The sequence below is a fragment of the Anomaloglossus baeobatrachus genome, chromosome 5, assembly GCF_048569485.1.
Source record: "Anomaloglossus baeobatrachus isolate aAnoBae1 chromosome 5, aAnoBae1.hap1, whole genome shotgun sequence".
Taxonomy (NCBI): Eukaryota; Metazoa; Chordata; class Amphibia; order Anura; family Aromobatidae; genus Anomaloglossus; species Anomaloglossus baeobatrachus.
The window spans coordinates 33,355,923-33,373,371 of record NC_134357.1 but is presented as its reverse complement, the minus strand read 5'-3'; the positions used below and the strand labels follow the sequence as shown (position 1 = coordinate 33,373,371).

General features: G+C 53.0%; 2 protein-coding genes across 3 annotated transcripts in view; one reads left to right on the top strand and one right to left on the bottom strand.

Moving 5' to 3' along the window:
* The window catches only part of LOC142310745 (M-phase inducer phosphatase 3-like), a 286,384-nt gene that overhangs the window by 61,056 nt on the left and 207,879 nt on the right, over window positions 1-17,449 (bottom strand). The window lies entirely within an intron of this gene.
* Window positions 1-17,449, top strand: part of RRP12 (ribosomal RNA processing 12 homolog) — a 132,034-nt gene that overhangs the window by 13,759 nt on the left and 100,826 nt on the right. The window contains exon 15 of the mRNA XM_075348380.1: window positions 64-185. Within this exon, the coding sequence (XP_075204495.1) occupies window positions 64-185 (122 nt within the window). The remainder of the gene's footprint in view (window positions 1-63; window positions 186-17,449) is intronic.

Genomic DNA, 17,449 nt, shown 5'->3' with positions numbered 1-17,449 from the left:
TGGCTGGGGCGGGTGATGCACCAACGTGATCCTGGTATTTATTTGGGTCTGTTTTTCTGGCAGAGACATCTCCGACTTCCCGCGCAGTTGGCTGGTGCCCGTCATCCGGGACTACGTGAAGAACACAGAGCTGGATTTCTTCACGAGATATTTCCTGCCCCTGGCTGAAAAGCTGAAGAAGAGAGGTGACCCTTTACTTCCAATTCTCGTATATAGAGCCGACTCAATAAATACGGAGAAGTTTAGAAACTTTGTAATATACTTTATGCTTGATGAGGGTGAACTGAGCAGAAGTACAGGTGTTACATTGTGGATGTGAAGCGTCCTAGCGGAGTGTGAATATATACAAGGGGCTGCTAAGTCTTTGGCTTTGTGATTTTTTTTTTTTTTTTGTTTCTATGGTAACGAATGTTTCATCACATGAAAGCCTTATGCGTCTAATATATGTTTTCAAAATTTTCTTTATCGTTCCTATGGGAGACCCAGACCATGGGTGTTTAGCTTCTGCCTCCGGAGGACACACAAAGTACTACACTTAAAAGTGTAGCTCCTCCTCCTCTGAGCATATACACCCCCTGGAGAACCAGATCTAGCCAGTTTATCGCTTTGTGTTCAGGAGGCATACATCCACACATGCATTCTCATCTGATTTCTGATTTTTGGAAAGAGTTTGAAGAAAAGCGGGTCCAAGTCTGGACTCCCGGCATGTCCCTTCTCACCCCACTGTGTCAGCGGTGTTGTTAAGGTTGATTTCCAAGGCTGGAGCCTTACATGCCGCGCTCCTTCACCATCCCTCCTGGGCTCTGGCTTGAAGTGGGAGCCAGCACGGTCTCCATGCTTGGCAGGAGACCGGTCTCCATCCGCAGCCCTTCAGGATCCTGCTGGACCGGAGCACTCATCCCCAGGGACTTGGAACCCTGCGTCTAAGCAAGCTAAGTACCTGAGACGTTTATATATTGGGGGTCCCTGTACTTTATTGTTGTGGGAGAGTGTGCTGACTGTGTTTTGTGACATTTCCGGCGGGTTCTCTGGCTGTCGCCTGAGAACCGCGCCGATGGTGCCTGCGCGCTGGCCGCGCTGCTCAAATTTAAGCCCCGGCTTCGCCGGAGGCCTAGTTTCGGTTTCTCTGCCCTCGCATGTCACTCATGCAGAGGGACAGGCTCGGCTCCGCCCGGCGGCCGTTCAGCACAGGGGAGAGGACACTCCTCACTGCAGTGTGTGTCTCCTCCCCTGTAGGTCTCTATGGCCCTCCAGATCCCGCTCCTCATGCAGCTCCCGCCCCCTCTCTTCGCTCCGGCGGCCATTTTCTCAGCGTTCTCTCTGCAGAAGCGCTGATCTGCAGCATCTCTGCTGAGTTGCTGTGCTTGGGGGTCCGGGCTTCGGGATCTGGAGGGCACACAACACCGCTCCAGCGGTCTGGTAAGCCACAACCGGTCTCCGGTTGTGGACCTCTGATTATACTCTGGGGTTCATTCTCTGGCAGAGCCCCCACTTCAGCAGCATGTCTCACACGAGGAGCAAGGCTCCAAAGCTGTATTCAGTATGCGCTGCATGTAAGCTCCTGCTGCCTGAACCGAGCATCTTCCCACATTGTGATGCCTGCATTAACCTGGCGGTGCCTCAGCCTGGAGTCTCACCCCCAGTGGTCTCTCAGGCTGCCCCTGCTCCTGTGGCTGAACCCCCGGCTTGGGTAGAATCCTTTTCTAGGTCTATCTCCCAGTCTTTTGCAGACTCCATGGGACTGACTCCCATTCCCATGGGATCATAACCCGAAGATAGTGCTAGGGACCAATGTGATGGAGCACTGTATGAGTGATGTGCTGACCCTACTGCAGCAGCTGGCCGCAACGGTGGCGGGGAGCCGACAGAGAGCTGTGCAGCGTGAGATCCGAGCCTTGATGTACCGCCAACATGTGAACTCGACAGGAGGATTGACTGACATTGAGGATTGCTTCATTGAGGAGCTGACTCGCAGGACGAGGAGGATGCCTTCACGGGGGGCTCGGAGGTTAACTCCATGTACCCCATTGATCTGTCCGAAAGTGACTCAGATGTTAGTGACTTGATTGCTTCCATTAATTCTGTACTGGATCTCAATCCGCCAGTATCAGAGGAGCAACCCTCTCTGGCAGAAAAGCACCAGTTTACCTCGCCTAAGAGAGCAAAGAGTGTGTTCTTTAACCACTCCAGTTTTCAGGCCGCTGTGTCCAAGCCTAGGGCCTGTCCTGACAAACGCTTCCCAAAGCGTGGTTCTGACGACCGCTTTCCCTTTCCACCTGAGGTGGTCAAGGAGTGGGCTCATTCCCCAAAGGTAGACCCTCCGGTGTCTAGACTCTCAGCCCGGACCGTTGTATCGGTGGCTGATGGCACCTCTCTTAAGGATTCCACTGACCGCCAGATTGACCTTCTGGCCAAATCCGTATGTGAAGCGGCGGGGGCCTCGTTCTCTCCCACTTTTGCAGCAGTGTGGGCTCTCAAAGCCATCTCTGCTTCTCTAGAGGAGATGCATTCCCTCGCCAGGGAATCTATGCCCGAAATGGTTGCCTTAACTTCCCAAGCTTCAGCTTTTTCATCCTATGCCATGTCTGCCATGCTGGAAGCTTCTCACCGCACTGCGGTGGCTTCGGCTAATTCCCTCGCTATCCGCAGGATCTTGTGGCTTCGAGAGTGGAAGGCAGATGCTTCTTCAAAGAAGTTCCTTGCTGGACTCCCTTTTGCTGGGTCCCGGCTTTTCGGTGAACAGCTGGATGAAATTATTAAGGAAGCTACTGGCGGGAAGAGTACTTCCATGCCACTAACCAAAACCAGGAAACCCGCCCAGGGTAGGATTCAGTCGAGGTTTCGCTCCTTTCGTTCCTCCAACTGGTCGTCCTCTAAGCCCTCGGCCTCGTCCACTAACTCAGCCAAGGACCAGAAATCCAACTGGCGCCCAAAAGCGCGTCCACAAAAGACCGCAGGAGGTGCTGCCGCCAAGGCAGCTTCCTCGTGACTATTTGTCAGCGCCAGCAACGTCCTTAGTCGGTGGCAGGCTCTCCCACTTTGGCGACGCGTGGTTTCAACACGTCTCCAATCAGTGGGTGCGGGATATCATCTCCCACGGCTACAGGATAGAATTTTCTTCCAGCCCGCCAAACAGATTTTTTCTGTCAACTCCCCCCTGCTCCAAGGCCGCCGCCTTCTCTCAGGCCGTGGCATCCTTGCAGGCCAACGGAGTAATTGTACCGGTTCCCGCCCGGGAACGGTTCAGAGGTTTCTACTCAAATCTCTTCCTAGTCCCCAAAAAGGACGGTTCCTTCCGGCCCATCCTGGATCTCAAGCTTCTCAACAAGCATGTTCAGGTGCGGCATTTTCGCATGGAGTCCCTGCGATCAGTCATTGCCTCAATGACCCAAGGAGATTTCCCGGCGTCCATCAACATCAGAGATGCCTATCTGCATGTGCCAATCGCAGTGTCACATCAGCGTTGGCTACGTTTTGCAATCGGAGAGGAACATTTCCAATTCGTGGCTCTCCCCTTCTGGTTGGCCACAGCTCCTCGGGTATTCACCAAGGTCATGGCAGCAGTGATTGCGGTCCTGCACCTCCAGGGGTTGGCAGTGATCCCTTACCTGGACGACCTTCTAGTCAAGGCTCCATCCAGCGCAGACTGTCAGCGGAGTGTCTCGCTCACTCTCGCCACTCTAGCCCAATTCGGGTGGCTTGTCAATCTTCCCAAATCCACTCTGACTCCGACCCAGAGTCTCACGTACCTAGGGATGCAGTTCGAGACTCTGTCGGCACTTGTGAAGTTGCCCTTAGTCAAACAGCAGTCCCTCCAACTGGCGGTGCGCTCTCTGCTAAGGCCCCGCCGTTATTCCCTCAGGCGCCTGATGCAGGTGCTGGGTCAAATGGTGGCGTCAATGGAGGCTGTTCCCTTTGCCCAGTTGCATCTGCGTCCTCTGCAGCTGGACATTCTCCGCTGTTGGGACAAGCGGCCTTCCTCCTTGCACAGGTTAGTGGCTCTGTCGCCACAGACCAGGAGCTCTCTTTAGTGGTGGCTTCGGCCCCTCTCTCTGTCTCAGGGGCGCTCCTTTCTGACTCCGTCCTGGGTGATCCTCACCACGGATGCCAGTCTATCCGGCTGGGGAGCGGTGTGTCTCCACCACCGAGCGCAGGGCACTTGGACTCTGTCCGAGTCAGCCCTTTCGATCAATGTGCTGGAAACCAGAGCCGTGCTTCTGGCTCTCCTAGCTTTTCACCATCTGCTGGCGGGCAGGCACATCCGAGTCCAGTCAGACAACGCGACAGCGGTTGCCTACATCAATCACCAAGGCGGGACACGCAGCCGCCTGGCAATGTTGGAGGTTCAACGCATTCTTCAATGGGCGGAGGACTCCAAGTCCACCATATCCGCAGTCCACATCCCAGGCGTGGAAAACTGGGAGGCAGATTATCTCAGCCGTCAAACCGTGGACAGTGGCGAGTGGTCCCTGCACCCGGCAGTGTTTGTCAATCTGCCGCAAATGGGGCACTCCGGACGTGGACCTAATGGCATCCCGTCACAACAACAAAGTTCCTGTTTACGTGGCTCGCTCCCACGATCCTCAGGCATTCGCCGCGGACGCTCTGGTTCAAGACTGGTCCCAGTTTCGTCTGTCCTACGTGTTTCCCCCTCTAGCTCTCTTGCCCAGAGTCCTGCGCAAGATCAGAATGGAGGGCCGTCGAGTCATCCTCATTGCACCGGACTGGCCTAGGCGAGCTTGGTACCCAGACCTGCTCCATCTGTCCGTAGAGGTGCCGTGGCATCTTCCGGACCGTCCAGACCTTCTCTCGCAAGGTCCGTTTTTGCGCCTGATTTCTGCGGCTCTCAGATTGACAGCGTGGCTCTTGAGTCCTGGATCTTGACGGCTTCTGGTATCCCTCCTGAAGTCATCTCCACTATGACTCGGGCCCGTAAGTCTTCCTCCGCCAAGATCTATCACAGGACTTGGAAAATTTTCCTGTCCTGGTGTCGCTCTTCCGGCCATCCTCCTTGGCCATTCTCCTTGCCGACCCTTCTGTCCTTTCTACAGTCCGGTCTGCAGCTGGGACTGTCCCTCAACTCTCTCAAGGGACAAGTCTCAGCTCTGTCAGTGCTGTTCCAGCGGCATCTCGCCCGGCTGGCTCAGGTCCGCACCTTCATGCAGGGCGCGTCTCACATCATTCCGTCTTACCGGCGGCCCTTGGATCCCTGGGACCTCAATTTGGTTCTCACGGTTTTGCAGAAACCCCCCTTTCTTTGTCGCTCCATTGGGAGACCCAGACAATTGGGTGTATAGCTTCTGCCTCCGGAGGCCACACAAAGTATTACACTGAAAAGTGTAACCCCTCCCCTCTGCCTATACACCCTCCCGTGCCTCACGGGCTCCTCAGTTTTATGCTTTGTGTGGAAGGAGGCACACATCCACTCATGCATTCCCATTTTAGTCAGCAGCAGCTGATGATGTTATCGGTTGGAAGAAAAGAGGGCTCCCACGGGGCCCCCGGCATGCTCCCTTCTCACCCCACTACGTCGGCGGTGCTGTTAAGGTTGAGGTACCCATTGCGGGTACAGAGGCTGGAGCCACATGTCGTATTTCCTTCACCATCCCTTGGGGGCTCTGGGAGAAGTGGGATCCTGAGCGGTCATCCAGGTACTGGGACCGTGCTCCCTCCGCAGCCCCAGTGTGGAATCTGCCGGGCCGGAGTATTTTCTTTATCAGGGACCGGGCCCTGCATCTGTCAGGTACTCTGTGTCCCCATGGGGACGGTTCATGGAGCGCCTGGCACCCGGACGCTGCAAGGGCTGCTAGGCCGTGAAAGCCGGGGGACTTCCGCGCCGACCGCACCTGTTTGTCGGCCGCGGTCATAAATTTAGTCCCCGGCTTCAGTTGCGGCCTACTTGCAAAATCTCGCCCCCGGACCTGTCTGTCAGGGTAGGGGCGGGACAGCCGACCAGACGCTGCCTGGGACACACAGCGGCTGCTGATCCGTGAAAGCCGGGGGACTTCCGCGCCGACCGCGCCTGCTTGTCGGCCGCGGTCATAAATTTAGTCCCCAGCTTCAGTTGCGGCCTACTGGCAAGACTCCCGCCCCCGGACCTGTCTGTCAGGGTAGGGGCGGGACAGCCGTCCTGACGTCGGCAGTGAGGGCCGGAGCATCCTGTATGCTTCCTCCCCCCTCTTTGATCACAATAGGGACCCCAGATTCCCGCACTTTTTCCTGGTGCTGCCCACCGCTCCACTCCCCCTCTGAGAGCTCCAGCAGCCATTTTTTTCAGACATTCTGCGCTGGAGAATCATCAGGAAAGAGCTCTTCACCGCTGGGAGACCTGGAGCAGGGAATCTGGAGGACACACACGCCGCTTTTTAGCGGTCGGTAAGCCACACCGGTCATCCGGTGCTGGTCCCCCTGGGTTGCCTGAATAGATACGTATTATATATCTTTATATATATATATATATATATATATAGATCTCTGTTCGGCCGGGCTGTATACTCCTCCCTTATATCCTCTGTGATCACTCTCCTGGGACACAACAGCATGTCGTCCACAAGGAGCAAGAGCGCTAAGGCACAGGGTTTCTTTGCGACCTGTACCTCTTGTGGGGCTATGTTGCCTGCGGGTTCCACCTACCCTCACTGTGAGCAATGCTCGACCCCTGTTACACTGACTCAGCCGGAGCCGGGACCACTTGTGGGCCCCTCGGCTCAGGTAGACCCCCATGCTACCACTGTCCAGGCGGCAGGGACAGAGTTTGCAGTGTTTGCTGAGAAGCTCTTTGAGTCACTTTCACAATCCATGGCTAAGTCTATGGACAAATGGTCTGCCAAGCTGCTAGAAGCCTTGCAGTCCGGGGCGTGGCCTGAGCAGCATGTGAGGAAGACCTGTGCAGAGAGAGCTCCTGCAAAAAACTCCTGTATAATCCTGTCCAGCTGGGGTTAAAGTTTGTTTTAGGGGTGCTTCACACACAGCGAGCTCGCTGCCGAGATCGCTGCTGAGTCACGCTTTTTGTGACGCAGCAGTGACCTCATTAGCGATCTCGCTGTGTGTGACACTGAGCAGCGATCTGGCCCCTGCTGCGAGATCGCTGCTCGTTACACACAGCCCTGGTTCGTTTTCTTCAAAGCCGCTCTCCCGCTGTGACACACAGATCGCTGTGTGTGACAGCGAGAGAGCGACAAATGAAGCGAGCAGGGAGCAGGAGCCGGCGTCTGACAGCTGAGGTAAGCTTGTAACCAAGATAAACATCGGGTAACCAAGGTGGTTACCCGATATTTACCTTAGTTACCAGCCTCCGCAGCTCTCACGCTGCCTGTGCTGCCGGCTCCGCCTCTCTGCACATGTAGCTGCTGTACACATCGGGTTAATTAACCCGATGTGTATAGCAGCTAGGAGAGCAAGGAGCCAGCGCTAAGCAGTGTGCGCGGCTCCTTGCTCTCTGCACATGTAGCTGCATTACACATCGGGTTAATTAACCCGATGTGTACAGCAGCTAGGAGAGCAAGGAGCCAGCGCTCAGTGTGCGCGGCTCCCTGCTCTCTGCACACAGCGCTGGTAACTAATGTAAACATCGGGTAACCATACCCGATGTTTACCTTAGTTACCAGTCTCCGCAGCTTCCAGTCGGCGGCTCCGTGCAAGCGCAGCGTCGCTTGCACGTCGCTGCTGGCTGGGGGCTGTTCAGTGGTCGCTGGTGAGATCTGCCTGTTTGACAGCTCACCAGCGACCATGTAGCGATGCAGCAGCGATCCTGACCAGGTCAGATCGCTGGTCGGATCGCTGCTGCATCGCTAAGTGTGAAGGTACCCTTACTCCTTTCCTGGAGTGGTGACCTCTCCTAGACTGAGGGGGCTTCAAAGACCTGAGTGATATGACCAGAACTCGGGCTGATAAGAAGCGCGGGACACAGGCCACACTCATGGACGCTGGAGCTTCAGGTGGGGGCAGGGTGTCTGATGCAATAGCTCGCCTCAGCAAGTTTGCACGAGATCAGCCTGAGATACCTGGAGCTGTTAAGCAGTGTGACCCCAGCGTGGAGGAGCTGCAGATCCCAGGACAAGAACTGATGGAGGAGGAAGAGCAGCAGGGAGCTGTGAGTATGTTGGCTGCTGCCAATAATGTGGAGCAGGGGGACAACCTTAGAGCTGCAGATGAAAACACAGATCCTGGGAGAGCAGAGCCCACCCTCAGTGATGTGCTTGCAGCAGTAAATACCTGCAACAATATGCTAGCCACTTTGAACATACAGATAGATGAAATGTCCATTTTAATTCCTCCTATCAGGCACGAGTTGCAGGGGGTCAATGTACGGGTGGGGGCCCTGGAAGACCGGGTCAGTGCCACAGAGGATAAGCTGCCCCCTCTGACTCGGGACCTTGGCAGAGCAATCCACAATATCTCATTGCTTAGGGCTAAGGTGGACGATCTAGAAAACAGATCCCGCAGAAGCAATCTCCGTCTGGTCGGGGTCCCAGAAAAGGCAGAAGGCAATAATCCAGTAGCTTTTTTTGAAATGTGGCTCCCCAAGACTTTGGGTATGGATCTGTTTTCTCCTTTCTTCACTATTGAGCGGGCACATAGGGTCCCCACTAGACCCCCACCACCAGGGGCACCCCCTCGTCCTATCCTCCTCAAGCTACTGCACTTCAGGGACAGGGACACTGCGCTCCGCAGAGCCCGGGAGATTAAGGATCTGGCTATTGACGGCCATAAGGTCTCACTGTACCCGGATTTTTCCACTGAAATCCAGCAGAGGAGAGCGCAATTTATTGATGTCAAAAAACGCCTGAGGCAGCTGCAGATCTCTTACTCAATGCTATACCCTACCAGGCTGCGAGTGGTGGCGGATGGTGGGACAAAGTTTTTTGACACTCCAAAGGATGCAGCCGCATGGCTCGATACCAATGAAAAAGTACTGCGCAGAAATCACCGCTGAGGATTATTGCGGATTCCTTGCTGTTGGACTTGCTGAGGTGAACTTGCTATGTTTCCTAGCTGGAACACTTATGGACGGTTGGCAGGAGCCACCCAGATAGGTTACTATGCAGTTGATGACTGTTCAGGAACTTAAACCGTTATGTGCTCTTAGGGTTATGTTTAGCCCCACTTCCCTCTGTTTGAGAGGAATGTCCTGGTTCACTGTGTATGTTTTTATGTTGTTTGACCTTTTCGTTTTATGCACCTGTTTGGTCTATGCTCATCTATGGGAACTGCTGCAGATGGGTCCGGAGGTCCCCGCTTGCTGCCCCCTGCTGTTGCATATGTGCACTCACCCTTATGGCGAAGGAGGTTAATATAGTGGCCTGGAATGTGCGAGGATTGGGTGAAGCCACTAAAAGATGTGCAGTTTTTCTGTTTCTACAGCAGCTTAAGCAAGACATAATATTCTTATCAGAAACGCACTTGGTGAAGGAGCGGCTCCACTTGCTCCACAAAAAATGGATAGCCCATGAGTATCACTCTGTATATACCACACATTCCAGGGGGGTGAGTGTCCTGGTACACAGGACAGTGCCGTTTGAGTGTCTTAAAGCTTCTGTGGATCAGGAGGGTAGATTTGTATGTCTTTACTGTGTCCTTCATAATGTGCGCTGTGTTCTAGTTGCAATTTATATTCCGCCGCCATACACAGGGGAACCATTGAAACGTATCCTCAATTTTGTTGCTTCCCTCCCTGAGGTCCCCACCCTATTAGTAGGAGACTATAACAATTACTTGCACCCGTATTGGGATAAGTTACATACAGGGAATATCTCGGTGGGGGCGGCAGCTACATCCCTTGCCAGACTGATGGAGGAGGTGGGATATGTAGATATTTGGCGTATTAGAAACCCGCAGGTCCGGCAGTATTCATGCTATTCTAGTTCTCATCATTCAATGTCCCGGATTGACCTGGCCATTGGAAATGCTCAGCTGCTGCCTTGTGTAGCTTCAGTCACGTACCTGGCCAGGGGGGTGTCTGACCACTCCCCACTACAGGTCCGTCTAAGGCTTGGGGACCCAGACCGGCTGGCGGGGATACCTTGGCGGCTCAACCCTTTTTGGATACAACTGATAGGGGGCACTCTGACTGACACTATACGGGAATATTTTGTGACAAATGACGGTACTGCATCTAAACATATAGTGTGGGACGCAATGAAGGCGTATGTTCGTGGGACATATATTAGGGAAATTTGCACCCGAAAGGCGAAAACAAGGGAGCGCACTAAGTATCTGACGGACACTTTAGGTGATGCAGAACGACTTCTTATATCTAACCCTACAGATGATGCCAAGCGGGACTTAGAGAGGGCGCAGAGAGCTCTGAGAGACCATATGACTTCCTTGGCCACTAACAAACGCTTTTTCCTTAAGCAGCGGTACTTTACGGAGGGGGAGAGTGTGGGACATCTCTTGGCTACAATTGCTAGGGCGCAGGAGGGATTGACCTATATCACCAAATTGAAACTTGACACTGGAGAGGAGGTGAGGGACAGCGGGAGGATTGTGGAGGTCATGCAACAGTATTACACCCAATTATACTCCTCTAAATCGCATTATGGGGATGAGGAACTGCGGGGCTTTGTGGAGGAGATCACTCTCCCCAGTCTGTCAGATAGTGAGAGAGAATCCCTGAATAGAGATATAGACCTGGAGGAGCTGGAGGAGGCGCTTGGTCAAATCCAAAATGAAAAGGCCCCAGGTGCGGACGGACTCCCGGGTGAATTCTACAAATTATATACCCATCTGCTGCTGCCAAGACTCTTGGATGTGTTCAGAGATGCTGAGGAGAAGGGATCCCTCCCTGCATCCATGAGGGAGGCTATTATTGTTCTGATTTTAAAACCCGGGAAAGATCCGACTGCGCCTGACTCCTATCGCCCAATCTCGCTGCTTACATTAGATATTCAATTAATCGCTAAAATTCTAGCTAACAGATTGTCCCGGGTGATAACGTCAGTGATCCACGAGGATCAGACTGGATTCATCCCCAATAAATCTACTTCCATTAATTTGCGACGTTTATTCCTGGGGATACAGCTAAGTTCTGAGGGGAGAAACAAGGAGAGAGCAGTCCTGTCATTAGATGCAGCCAAAGCCTTTGACAGTATTGAATGGAATTTCCTATGGGTAGTTTTGGAGAAATTGGGTCTTGGCTCCAGATTTATTGGCTGGGTCAAATTGTTATATGCCTCTCCGAGGGCCAGGATTCGAGTTAATCGTTGTACCTCCTCGTCTTTTAATTTGGCCAGGGGCACGAGACAGGGCTGTCCTCTCTCTCCATTACTATTTGCAGCGGCAATTGAACCATTGGCGGCTATGCTTCGTGCATCCGCTGACGTAAAGGGGTTTGAGATAGGCGGTCTGGAGCATAAGGTTTCCCTCTATGCGGACGATTTGTTGCTGTATCTCAGGGAGGTGGGGACATCGGTGGGCCCAGCAATGAATATTATTAAAGAATTTGGTAGGCGCTCGGGACTCCTAATAAACTGGAAGAAATCGGCCCTGCTCCCTATAGATCCACTCCCATCTAATTTTAGTACTCTGGGGCAGCCAATTCCGACGGTGGATAAATTTAAATACCTGGGGATTATGGTTAGTGTCCGACCGCGTGATTACTACTCTCAAAATCTGGAACCAGTGTTGGCTCAGTTTAGGAACAAGATAGATACCTGGTGTCGACTCCCACTGTCCCTTATTGGCCGTGCTAATCTACTTAAAATGGTACTGATGCCCAAACTTCTGTATCTTCTCCACAACGCCCCAATATGGATCCACTGGAAATTTTTCCGTAAAATCAACACTTTGTTTCGGGAACTCTTGTGGAAAAAGCAGCAGGCTAGAATCCGCCTTGAGACCCTGCAGAGAGGGAAGGAGGATGGGGGTCTGGCAGTCCCCAACCCGTGGGTTTATTATGTTGCGGCACAGATGCAGCACTTCAGGGGGTGGGGAAAGGATGAGGCATATGACGCTGGGGGCAAATTGGTGAGGGGCCTTGCAGAATGGGGATACCCAGTGGCTTTTTTGGACGCAGGATACTCACCCAGAGGAGGAACATTATATCCAACATTATCATTGATGTACAAGGTGTGGGATAGAGGGAAGCAGTTGCTGGGAATATCAGGAATGACTGAGTACTGGCCCTTATGGCATAATCGTGGACTGGCGGAGCTGCAGAGACTCCCGTGTTGGAGAATGTGGGTGAGCAGGGGGGTGCATCAGGTGTCTCAGATTCTTCAGAATAATATACTTAAAAGATTTGACCAGCTTCAAGCTGAGTTTGGGATACCGCACAGCTCCTTTTACCAATACCTGCAGCTCCGTCATGCCTATGAGACACAGACACGTCGTATGGACATTAGGATAGAGCGGAATCACACTCTTACTGAATTGTTGACATCTGATCGCTCCTATGGTATTATTTCTAGGTTGTATACGGTGATGTTATCTAGACACCTCGACAAATTCCCTTTGCAGGCTAGAGAAAAGTGGGAGAGGGACCTAGGCCCTATGACAGAGGAACAGTGGGGTGAGGTCCTGTCTCAGACTCCAAGCCTTGCTGTATCTGAAGGCCAACGACTGTCGCAGCTATTCCTGTTACATAGAGTATATAGGACACCTAGTCTATTGCATAAGATGGGAGTTAGGATGGATGATCTGTGTCCTAGGTGCGGACAGGAGGGTGCTAATCTGATGCATATGATGTGGTCCTGTGGGAACATTGAAGATTACTGGAGGGCAGTACTAGAATTGATTAGACAAGTTTTCAATATCCGTCTACAGCCAAGACCTATTATATGTATCCTGGGTCTACTGGAGGGGGGGGTGGACTTGAGTTCGCCGGTAATGGTTGGTATTACACGTCTCTTGTACCAGGCTAGGAAACTGTTGGCCTACCACTGGTTGGACCCAGCGCCTCCGGTCATCGGGGATTTTAGGGAAAGAGTAAACGCTATACTTCGACTGGAGAGAGGAGTATACCTTAAAAGAAATGCATTGAAAAAGTTCTATAAGATCTGGGGGGCATGGTTGGATACCCCAGGCCTTCCCTCCTCGGCGTTACTGCAGGACAGTGCGAGCGACCAGGTCCTTCTCCTTCTGACCGGTTAACAAATTTCCTCAAATAGGGTGATATGCGTACTGCTGGAATGTGTGTGTATGTATATGTGTGTGTATGTATATGTGTGTGTATGTATATGTGTGTGTATGTATATGTGTGTGCATGTATATGTGTGTGCATGTATATATGTGTGTGCGTGCGTGCGTGTATGTATATGTGTATATATATATATATATATATATATATATATATATATATATATATATATATATATATATATATATAATGTCATAATGATGCTGGGTAAGCTATACTATGGAGAATATATTGGGAAATAATATGCACTTTGAGACCCATATTGAAATGAGACGTGGACTGCGGGTGCATTGTTTATTATGTTATTTGTGTGGTTTTTCTTATTGACTAAAGTTTTTTTCCCTTTCTGTGATATTTCTATGGAGGGAATTATTTTATGTGTTGTATAATTTTGATGTTAAATAAAAATGAACCTGATTTAAAAAAAAGAAGCCTTGCAGTCCAGACCGGTCCTTACACAGACCCAGGACACTGTTGGATCGGCGCCTCCAGGTCCCTCTCGGTCCACGCCGCAGCGCGCTCCCGGGGTGGGCTCTAGGTTTCACGTGGAGGACTCCTCCACGGTCCACAGCCCCAGACCAGCTAAGCGGGCCCGCTTGGAATCATCAGCTTCATCACGCTGCTCAGGTTCCCGGCTGGAGGACTCGCTGGAGGACGAGGCGGAGGTCGCAGCTCAGGGCTCTGACCATGACGTTGCCCTCAACCTTGATACACCTGAAGGGGACGCCTTAGTAAATGATCTTATCTCGTCCATCAACCAGGTGTTAGATCTATCTCCCCCGCCTCCACCTATAGAGGAGTCTGCTTCTCAGCAGGAGAAACACCAGTTTCGGTTCCCCAAACGTACACGGAGTGCGTCTTTCGACCACTCTAACTTCAAGGATGCTGTCCAGAAACCCAGAGCGGTTCCGGACAAGCGCTTTACTAAGCGCCTTGCTGACACACGTTACCCCTTCCTCTCTGACGTAGTTAAGGGTTGGGCTCAGTGTCCCAAGGTGGATCCTCCAGTCTCTAGATTGGCGGCTAGATCTGTGGTATCGGTTGCAGATGGCTCATCGCTAAAAGATGCCACTGACAGGCAGATAGAGCTCCTAGTGAAATCCATCTATGAAGCCACGGGCGCGTCCTTTGCCCCGGCTTTTGCAGCCGTGTGGGCACTCCAAGCTATCTCGGCTTTGTCTAACCGAGATTAATGCGGTCACACGTACTTCTGCTCCGCAGGTTGCGTCTTTGACTTCTCAGGCGTCGGCGTTTTCTTCATACGCCATGAAGGCAGTCCTAGACTCTGCTAGCCGTACAGCGGTCGCATCCGCTAATTCTGTGGCAGTCCGCAGAGCCATGTGGCTGCGCGAATGGAAGGCAGACTCGGCTTCCAAGAGATTCCTAACCGGTTTGCCGTTTTCTGGCGACCGATTGTTTTGGAGAACGATTGGATGAGAGGGAAAAGACTCCTCCTTACCCCAGTCCAGACCGAAGCGACCTCAGCAACGTAAGATACAATCGAGGTTTCGGTCCTTTCGCCCCTCCGCCAAGTCCCAATCCTCTTCGTCCAATAGGCCGGAGAAAGGTCAGAGGAACTCCTATGCGTGGCGGTCTAAGTCACGCCCCCAAAAGGCTGCCGGAGGCACTGCCTCCAAGGCAGCCTCCTCATGACTCTTGGCATCCCCGAACCGCATCCTCGGTCGGTGGCAGGCTCTCCCGCTTTTGCGACACCTGGTGGCCACATGTTCAAGACCGATGGGTGAGAGACATTCTGTCTCACGGTTACAGGATAGAGTTCATCTCTCGTCCTCCAACTCGTTTCTTCACAACCTCCCCCCCCCCCCCCCCGCTCGGGCCGACGCACTTCTTCAGGCAGTGGCCGCTCTGAAGACAGAAGGAGTTGTGATTCCCGTCCCCCCTCAGGAACAGGGGCGCGGCTTTTACTCCAACTTGTTCGTGGTGCCAATGAAGGACTGTTCATTCCGTTCCGGACCTCAAACTGCTCAACAGACATGTGAGAACCAGACGGTTCAGGATGGAATCTCTCCGCTCGGTCATCGCTTCGATGTCACAGGGAGACTTTCTCGCATCGATCGACATCAAAGATGCTTATCTCCATGTGCCAATCGCACCCGAACATCAACGCTTCTTGCGTTTCGCCATAGGGGACGAACACCTTCAGTTCGTGGCATTGCCTTCGGCTTGGCGACAGCCCCACGGGTTTTCACCAAAGTCATGGCATCCGTTGTGGCGGTCCTACATGAGGCGCCTCATGCACTTCCTAGGGAAGATGGTGGCAGCGATGGAGGCAGTGCCCTTCGCGCAATTTCATCTACGCCCACTCCAATGGGACATTCTCCACAAGTGGGACAAGAGATCGACTTCCCTCGACAAGAATGTCTCTCTTTCCCTGGCAACCAAGACGTCTCTTCAGTGGTGGCTTCTTCCCACTTCTCTATCGCAGGGAAAATCCTTCCTGCCCCCAACCTGGGCAGTGGTCACCACGGACGCGAGCCTGTCAGGGTGGGGAGCAGTGTTTCTCCACCACAGGGCTCAGGGGACCTGGACTCCGAGGGAGTCTTCCCTTCAGATCAATGTTCTGGAGATAAGGGCAGTGTATCTAGCCCTATTGGCGTTCCATCAGTGGCTGGAGGGCAGGCAGATCCGTATCCAGTCGGACAACGCCACTGCAGTCGCCTACATCAATCACCAGGGCGGCACTCGCAGTCGTCAAGCCTTCCAGGAAGTACGGCGAATTCTGCAGTGGGTGGAAGCCACAGCATCCACCATCTCCGCAGTTCACAGAGCTCTGGCGGCGGATGCATTAGTACAGGATTGGTCGCAGTTTCAACTGCCTTATGTATTTTTTCAAAGGCGCCTGGCCAGGCTCCCGCAGGTCCGCACGTTCCTGCAAGGAGTATGCCACATAGTCCCACCTTACAAGCGCCCACTAGAGCCCTGGGACCTTTACAGGGTGCTAACGGCTCTTCAGAAACCACCTTTCGAGCCGCTGCGAGATGTCTCCTTATCACGTCTTTCGCAGAAGGTGGCATTTCTAGTGGCTGTTACATCACTCCGAAGAGTGTCGGATCTTGCAGCGCTGTCATGCAAAGCCCCCTTCCTGGTTTTTCATCAGGATAAGGTGGTTCTGCGTCCTGTTCCGGAATTTCTCCCTAAGGTGGTATCTCCTTTTCATCCAATCAGGATATCACCTTACCTTCTTTTTGCCCTAATCCAATTCACCGATGTGAAAAAGATTTGCACTCATTAGATCTAGTGAGAGCACTCCGGTACTACGTGTCTCGCACAGCGCCCCTGCGCCTTTCAGATGCACTCTTTGTCCTTGTCGCTGGCCAGCGTAAGGGTTCGCAGGCTTCCAAGTCAACCTTGGCTCTGTGGATCAAGGAACCGATTCTTGAAGCTTACCGTTCTTCGGGGCTTCCGCTTCCTTCGGGGCTGAAAGCCCATTCTACCAGAGCCGTGGGTGCGTCCTGGGCATTGCGGCACCGGGCTACGGCTCAGCAGCTGTGTCAGGCAGCTACCTGGTCTAGCCTGCACACTTTCACAAAACATTATCAGGTGCATACCTATGCTTCGGCAGACGCCAGTCTAGGTAGGCGAGTCCTTCAGGCGGCGGTTGCCCACCTGTAAGAGAGGGCCGTGTCGGCTCTATTATCGAGGTATTCTTTTACCCACCCAGGGACTGCTTTTGGACGTCCCAATTGTCTGGGTCTCCCAATGGAGCGACAAAGAAGAAGGGAATTTTGTTTACTTACCGTAAATTCCTTTTCTTTGTCGCTCCATTGGGAGACCCAGACAATTAGGGTGTATAGCTTCTGCCTCCGGAGGCCACACACAGTATTACACTTTAAAAAGTGTAACCCCTCCCCTCTGCCTATACACCCTCCCGTGCATCACGGGCTCCTCAGTTTTATGCTTTGTGTTGAAGGAGGCACACATTCACTCAAGCTCCCATTTTAGTCAGCAGCAGCTGCTGATTGTATCGGATGGAAGAAAAGAGGGCCCTAACGGGGCCCCCGGCATGCTCCCTTCTCACCCCACTAAGTCGGCGGTGCTGTTAAGGTTGAGGTACCCATTGCGGGTACAAAGGCTGGAGCCACATGCCGTTTTTCCTTCCCCATCCCTTAGAGGCTCTGGGAGAAGTGGGATCCTAACCGGTCACCATTCACTGGGACCGGGCTCCCTCCGCAGCCCCTGGGGGAATCTGACGGACAGGAGTCTATGTATCATCAGGGACAGGCCCTGCATCTATAAGGTACTCTGTGTCCCCTTGGGGACGGTGCATGGAGAGCCTGTGTTACAGACGCT